General features: G+C 44.1%; 1 protein-coding gene across 2 annotated transcripts; it reads left to right on the top strand.

The window, feature by feature from the left end:
• Positions 1-1,416, top strand: LOC127769778 (uncharacterized). 2 transcript variants are annotated; one of them, XM_052295406.1, is made up of 3 exons: positions 1-561; positions 653-834; positions 919-1,416. In XM_052295406.1, the coding sequence occupies exons 1-3, from the start codon at positions 162-164 to the stop codon at positions 979-981; spliced, it is 645 nt and encodes a 214-aa protein (XP_052151366.1). In that variant the 5' UTR covers positions 1-161; the 3' UTR covers positions 982-1,416. The 2 variants fall into 2 exon arrangements, with proteins under 2 accessions (XP_052151366.1, XP_052151367.1); XM_052295407.1 differs by having other exon boundaries at positions 4-561; positions 922-1,416.
• The last annotated feature ends 6,836 nt before the right edge of the window (positions 1,417-8,252 follow it).

The raw sequence follows: 8,252 nt of genomic DNA, 5'->3' as shown, positions 1-8,252 counted from the left end.
CGATCCCCAAATTTCCCAAATCGGCCGTCCCCTCCGCCGCCGCCGCCCTCAGCCGCCCCGCCCGTCCACTCCGCCGCCGCTGCCCACCGCCCCGCCCGTCCCCTCCGCTGCCGCCGCGTCGGTGCCCCACCCGTCCCCTTCGCTGCCGCCGCGTCGGCGCCATGAAGCCAGGGAGGCGTACAAGTTCGGCGGCGGATCCCCAAATCCATCAATCTCCTCGCCTCATCGCCGAGGCCGGCAAGCAGACCGTGGCGACATCCTCGTCGCGCTACCGAGCCGGCAAGCAGACCACGGCGACATCCTCGACGCGCCACCGAGCCGGCCCCTCATCGACCTCATCGCCGTGCCACCAAGCCGGTCCGTCATCCTTCTTCCCGTCGCCTCACCAAGCCGGCGCTGCGTCATCGGCGCGTCGCAGAGGTAATGATGGCTCTGATGGTGAGGATGATACCTCTGATGGTGGCTCCGATGATGTTTCTGATTGCTCTGATGGTGAGGCCAAAGAAAGGGAAAGGGCAATATCGATGCTTGCAAGTGTCCGCCGCGAAACTATAGTATGCGGTTAGTGATTTTTTTTTAGAAATGAACATTTGAATGCAATTAGTGTTGCCTGTAAATTGATATTGCAATACTTCTTCTGGGAGGGTTGCAGGGCCGAAAGGGTTGCGGTATGCCGGAGGCTTCCATACCCATTGCTGGTATGGAAATGATGTTACTCTCACTAAGGATTTCCAGGAAAAGTTAGCGTGCATCGTTGCACTGAAAGAGAAACGGTCCATCATCCCACTGTATGTTTACATGATCAATTATACAAACACAAAAGGCGAACAAATGGTAAGCCAACCCAAGTTTACTGTTCTTGTTTGCACATGTTTTGTTACTAACAAATCGACAATAATATTTCAACCCTGAATTTAGCAGAAGGTACTTGCACAAATATCTCGAAGAACCTATCGACGATTTCGGGGTCATGAATGGTGAATGGACAACCGTATGCAGCATGAAGATTGGAATATCTCCGGATGACAGGGTTATTTTGACATCGGGTTGGAAAACATTCGTTCAAGCCAACAAGCTCACTATGGGTGCGACCTGTGCGTTCGAGTTCTTCGAACAGAATGAACAACTCAACCTTGTAGTGTACAGTCTCGATTTGCTGTGAATGAGACATGCAACTATAACCTTCTAGTCTAATGCTGCATGGCAGTGCTACCTTCTAGTTTACTGCTACCTTCTAGTGTACTGCTACTTATTCATGCACCTATGAGTGCTGCTTGGTCTGTGTGAACATGGCTGCTAGTATGTCATGTGAATATATCTAAATGCACCTATGAGTGCTGCTTGGTCTGTGATGTCTTTTCTGTTGAATAACATCTTTGGACCCCTACTATGAATGAAATTATATTTCACGCGCTATCTATTTGGCATGAATTTTTCATAGGCAAGTGACAGCAGGAGAGCTCTCCCAAGTCTGAAAACAATGGTCTCTAATGAACAAAAAGCTTAAAACAATATAGTTCAAGGCTAATTAAATTGCTACATCCAGGATGAACAAATCTAGTCCATATCACTATGATCACAATTATTACATCCAGGATGAACAAATCTACTCCATATCACTATCATCACCATCAACAGGGATTATTGGACCTTCATTATCACTGACATATTGCAACCGTGTTTCATCTTCTTTATCGCTTGTCTCAGTTTCATCAACTTCCTCTTGCCTTCGTCTAAGAAGCTCATCAACTACACTTGCATCAACATGAAGTGAATCTCCATCTACCAAATGTTCATCCTCCAAAATTCCTTCAGTAAATTCTACCTGCAAACCTACACATGTATCATCTTGGTATGACAGTCCCAAGCCATTGGGTCTTCCATCATCATCATTTTCAGCCACACTTCACAAGTGCCTATGAGTAAACTTTTGAACAACTCTCCAATTTTCACCATACTTTGTGTCTTTCAAGTAGAATACCTTTGTTGCTTGTGTTGCTAGGATAAAAGGATCATCCTTGTACCAACAACTGCCATGGTTCACACTCCTAAAAAAATCCATCGTCTTTCATTCTAACCTTCTTGCTGCAAACATCAAACCAATCACATCGAAATAGAACCACTGTCCGGCGACCACTGAAATTGGAGTTATACTGCAACTGAATTATTTCTTTCAAGTAACCATAAAAATCAATATTGTTTCCATTATGTGTACCTGTTGACAGAAAACACGAGGCCTGGGAGATCTGCTTAACTCCAGTGCAGGTCCAAACTCGCCTTTGGGTGTGTAAGCGTTCCAGTTGATTTGATCCTACAATCAACAAGAAATAGAAACAAAGAAACCGTAATTAATCCTATAAACGATAGCCGATCGGCTAGGTGCTGATGACATATCATTTATCTCTGAGCCGATGTCATGTATACATCGATCGGCGGTCATGAATAAATAAGAAGGAACTAAATCTATTCGATCGGCTGTAGATATTAACAATATATACTCCCTATATCGATATATACTTAAATCAAGTGATTGGGATAGATCGGACGCCATGCCGAGACAGTATAAATCACTTAGATCGAAATATATATTAATAGCGAGACTATATATGTTCATAGCATAGCCGATCAGATAGATCTAGCATGTATCGGCTAATACTCCGATACCACTCTATATTAAGATATTAAGAGCGAATAAAATATATCAAACAGAAGTCTAATATACTTAAATGCAATAAGATCCTAACATGAAGGGCGGATTTAACATATCAATCAAGCATATAGAATAAAAGTAGTTAAATCAGGTAAGATCGGCTGAAACCCCGATACTACCCTAATCGGCAACCAGAAGGCAGGCTAGAGATTGCTATTCTAAGCACGACTTAATAGATCAAACTCAACTGATGCAGCATTAAGTATGAAAAGAAGAACAATATCTAGACAATCAAGCCGCTGGAAGTTTCATAGAGTGGTAGATATCCTATGTAATCTAAATCAACGTCAAGATCTAACCTAATCGGCTGTACTCTATTGACAGATGCTAGCCGATTGTAGGTTAGATAACGATATTGCTAGAGATTATATATATATGATAACTCGACGGATTACATAAACAAGATTAGAGTGTCATAATGATGGAAGCACTAATCCCAATAACGCAAACCGCCATAACAAGTCTTACCTCTTGTTGAAGATCGAAACCGATGTAGCTCAACCCGAAAGCAAGAACTCGTCGAAATAAAACTAAAGCAAAAAGGGTGGCGATGCACCGAAGTTGTATTGAACGTGTGTTAATTTTTTACATGAAGCTCGGGGTCTATTTATACCCGAGAATTACAAGATATGTCCATACCGGACACGACTATTATCTCTAACAAACTCTAAGATACCATAAGTCTTTACGGCAGACTTTTGCCCACACATATCTCTAAGGAAATTACATAGAATATCCTAATTAATAGATACAATTGCCTTCTCAGGACTCTATCCCTGCGTGGCAATCACCCTGAAGCACATTAACTCAACCCGATGATGTACACTGAGTCGTATTGCCGGAATCGGCTATATCGGCTAACCCTGTCCGACTCGAACTCTGCCAATCCTGACTGTAGCCGATTTGGATGCAGCCGATTCTTGCTCTGTTTCCACAACGATCTTCGTCTTGGATCCTGCTTCGGTCTGACCTTCACCTCCGATATTGAAGTTACCAAATTTGGTCGTTAACACATGCCCCCCATGTCCGGAATATTAGATAATGTTTCGGATTTGCCATATACCGACTCCGAGTGAAAATCGCACTCGCCGTTTTCTGACCGTTACACAGTGCTTTAAATACTAACCGTTGCCCCCGAGAATCTTCACATCGTGACTTCCGTTTTCACCTCCTAAGCGAATTCCGTCTTCTCTCTCTCCGGCGATTTCCCCGACGTGCAAGGCGATTCCTAGGAGACTTCCTCCCCGGCCATATCTCCACCCGCGGCAATGTTGACTTCCGCCGATCCGTCCGCTGCGCCATCAACCAGTCCGTTTGCCACACCATCAGCCGAGTATGCAGAAGTATGTATCCATTGGTCAGATGCCCTTTTCCTACACAGTAGATTGATTTTCTTCATCTCATCTTGTTTTCTTCATCTCTACCTCTTTTGTACATGTAGCATCTTTCCAATCTTGTTGCGGTTCCCAGTTTGCTGCACCACTAACAATACTTTCTTGGTCCAATCGGCAATCTTGATCCTACTGAATTCATCATAGCCGAAACCAATAGAACCCCTTTTAGGTTGGCCAATCCAAATATAAGCCATTGGAAAAACACTTTTAAATCTTGGCCTTCTCTTGAGAAAAGCTGGCCTGCATGGTACAAGCGGATATCGGCTAGCAAACAAGCCCATTGGGATGAAATTGGAATCAGCCATGCCCTGGCCCTTACAATAGCAAATTCAGCCAAAGATGAACCCCTGATAGCTGCTGCCACTTATTTTTGGTCCAACACCCTCAACGCCTTCCTCTTCAACCAAGGGCCGATGACCCCAACTCTGCTAGATATCATCATGCTCACTGGCTTAGATGTGACCTCATCGGCTAACCCCATGAACTTAAATACCAAGAACACCTTCGAGTTCAAGACTAAAAGCATTGGAGGCTGGTCAGGATATATTGCAGCATATATGGGCAAAGGGCCAGTCATCCCCAGAGAACATGTGGCTTTTCTGTTGATGTAGTTGGAGAAATTTTTTTTCTGCGGATCAAGCTGCGGTCCTACAACCAACTGGCAATTCTTAGCCGAACCCTAGAATCGAAGAAACAATTTCCCTTGGGCAAGATCCTTCTCAGCTATCTATACCAAATGTTGAACAATGCATCGGCCAAGATAGTTGTCGGCTCAGTAGTTGGGGCAGGTGGACCATGGTGGCTATTGCAATCCTGGCTAAACCTGGGAGTCATGAAAGTCGTCAATCGGCCATCTGTGACAGAAGCCGAATTTCCAAGGTTGGAGCCGATTGTGGAAGATGATGGAGAAGAACGCACTCATCGCAGATGCATGTCATACGGAGAGTATGCATCTACACCAGGCGATGCAGGAGCAAAGCTATCGGCTGAACTTTTGAAGGATTGGTTCTTCAGTTTCTATGATGGATTTCAGAAGGATGCCCGAGTTTGGTTCTTTTATGTCGACTCAATGGATTTTGAACTACCAGCCGATTTCAGATTTGAAGACATTAATCACGAAAAATTTCAGCAATCTAGAGAAGTCTTCACTAGTGCCATTAGCCCATGTATTCTCCCTGTTGGCATCCATCAAGGGAGAAATATTCAAGTCTCCTATGAGTTTTATCACCCAATGACTTCGGCTAGACAATTTGGAATGGGACAGCTACCAATCGGCCTGTACTTTGCTGACAAGATCCAGTGTAGAGGTGACATTTCTTCAACCTTAATGATGGATCGGTTGCTGAACATCCCAGGACCCCCACTTGGAAGCATTGAGAACATAGAGTTGGCAAGGTCCAGGAGCAGGGCATTTGACAAATGGTGGGGTGAATGGAAGCTGCATTTGTTCCATCAATCGGCTTCCATGTATATGACAGACCTGTTTCCCGATGCCATTCCTCAGGTAAATCTTTACTTTATCAATGTTGCTTGAATAACTGGCAGCCGATTTGAACTTTAACTAACCTTTTCTTCTAACCTGCAGACAACAGAATCCTCTCCTCCTCGCCAGAGTAACAGTGGTAGGGTCATTAAATATGCTCCAGGTCTAATTCCAAATGGAGGTGGGCCATCTCCCTCCGTCATCGGCAATAATGTCCCCAATACTTTAGCGCTTCTCCAAGGGCTTATCAGAGAACCAGCCGATGCCGGCAAGAAGCGGAAAACCAGATCATCGGCTGTGGATATTTTAGCCCCAGCTTTAAAGAAGAAAACTAAGCCAAAGAAGACCACGCCAGCTGATGATCTGTCTGTTCTAGATCCATCCATCGAACAAGCTCTGGATGAAGAAGTGATTGGAGATGATGTCGATCAAGCCGCAGCCGAAATAAGTGACACAGAAAGAACACCATCGGCTTCACCGAAGCATACCCCTTCAATTCCTTCTGCTCCAGTTCACTTTCTAAGAGTAAGCAGCTTCTCTTGATTCCTTTTGTAATCGTTTTACCTTATAGCCGATTCCTCACAATTTCAGTAACTACAGAAAAAGAAAACTACTGTGAGGAAGAGATCGGCTGCGCCAACTCCCAAACCAGTTCCACCAGTAAGATACTTTTCATCATCTCACTAGCTAATCTTGGCCAACTATGTCTAACATTTATCCTTTTTTGCAGCCTCCCCCTTCTTCTCCTCCTCTTTTGCAGGTAGAATCAGGTGGCCGCACTCCATCGGCTGCAGACAGTCATCATGTTGAAGGAGAAGAACAACCAGCTACTCCTGCTATTCCAGTAAGTCTTGTTAACACGAATTCGAGATCGGCCCATCATGTTCTGACCCTTAATCATCCATGATATTATCTTTTGTAGGTTTTAGCCGATCTATTCTCCTTCGACATCAAAGATTACCTCGATGAAACAGAAGAAGACACCACCAGCAAAGCAACAGCTCTTCTGCCTGATGATGTGAAGAAAACGCTCGAAGATATCTCTCATCGGCTAGAAGCGTCATTAGATAACCTGGTGACCAACTGCGGACCAATCCGGGCAAGGTTCACAGACATTCAAGCTCTTCTTCCGGATGAATTAGCCGACGCTCTTACTCCAGCAGTCTACCTTGAACAGCACCAATTCAAGCTGGAGAAGCCCAGGCAGAGGATAGCCGATCGTCGGGAGCGCAAAGATATCGAAGCTACAATCCAGCACAATCGGCAGCTTGTACACGCAGAGAAATCCAAGCTTGATCAATTGTATGAGGGCCCGATCAAATCAAACATCGATCGTCTTGAAGCTCGTAAGATTGACCTCATGGCACAACTCCAAGAATGCAATGCTGAGCTGGATATGGAGCACAAGAAACTAGCCAATCTCCCACAGGTTGTCGAAGAACAGAAGGCAAGGCTGAAATCGGCCATCAAGACCGTCGCTGATATGACCAAATCTTTGAAAATCATCCCTGGAACCGATGCTCAAGATGCCCAAGCCATAGATGAAGTAGAACATATTAGACAAAGGGCTATATCGGCTATCTAGCGATATTTGTCTCGGTGACATTCTGTGTAACAAACTTTGGAAAACTTTTGTAATCGGCTAAAACACGCTAGTAACTTTGTTATCTGTATAATCCTTGTGCCAATTAACATACTTCCCAAATATGCTCAAAATGCTCAAAATTTAACTATTTTCCATGTATGTGCCCCCCTAATTTTACAATGCCAAAAACATTGTGAAAATTATAAAAATGAGTAAGGGCGATATAGCCATATCGGCCATCTTAAGGCGATATAAACACACCGGCTATCATGCATCGGCAACATCAGCCGATCATGCATTAACCCAAACGCTAGGGTAATATTTCTTCAATTATTTGCCATTTAGTGCTCTACCATAAACTTCTCCATCGAGTCCTTGCAACATGTAAGCTCCCTTAGATACCACCTTATGAATCTGGAACGGTCCTTCCCAATTCGGCGACCACTTGCCGAATTTGCTATCTCGAGTCCCAATCGGCAAAATCAACTTCCATACAAGTTCACCTTCCGAAAAATCTTTGGGCACTACTTTCTTATTATAATGTCGGGCAACTCACTCCTTATCCTGAGAAACTTTTGCAAGAGCTCGTAACCATGATTGAACCAGATCTTCCCTCTCATCGGCCATAAGGTTATAATATTCATCGGCTGTTAAAGTATCTTGCAACCTCGTCCTTCTTGAGCCGATTCTAACCTCCCATGGCAAAACAGCCTCATGACCATAAACAAGTTTATAAGGAGGAACCTGTATCGATCCATGACATGCCATCCGATAAGACCACAATGCCTCAGCTAACCGAGTATGCCATTGCTGAGGATAATCAGAAATCTTCCTTTTAATCAACTTGATCAAGCTCTTACTAGATGCCTCGGCTTGCCCATTAGCTTGTGCATAATACGGTGAAGAATTCAATAATTTAATTCCCATAGTATCGGCAAACTGAACAAACTCATCAGATACAAAAATTGAACCCTGGTCAGTCGTAATAGTTTGAGGGATACCAAACCGATAGATTATATGCTCCTGAACAAAATGTATAGCATCCCCTGAATCAACTTTCTTTAAAGGAACCGCCTCTAC

This window comes from Oryza glaberrima, chromosome 4 (assembly GCF_000147395.1).
Source record: "Oryza glaberrima chromosome 4, OglaRS2, whole genome shotgun sequence".
In the NCBI taxonomy this organism is placed as follows: Eukaryota; Viridiplantae; Streptophyta; class Magnoliopsida; order Poales; family Poaceae; genus Oryza; species Oryza glaberrima.
Note: the sequence above shows the minus strand (reverse complement) of the source record. Positions and strands in the feature narration are given on the sequence as shown.

What these genes read in the sequence shown, in the direction of transcription:
- LOC127769778 (XM_052295406.1), top strand. Translation starts at nt 162, where the DNA reads ATGAAGCCAGGGAGGCGTACAAGTTCGGCGGCGGATCCCCAAATCCAT. An exon ending in CCGCGAAACTATAGTATGCG is followed by an intron (nt 562 to 652) that starts GTTAGTGATTTT and finishes GGAGGGTTGCAG; the next exon opens with GGCCGAAAGGGTTGCGGTAT. An exon ending in ACACAAAAGGCGAACAAATG is followed by an intron (nt 835 to 918) that starts GTAAGCCAACCC and finishes CCCTGAATTTAG; the next exon opens with CAGAAGGTACTTGCACAAAT.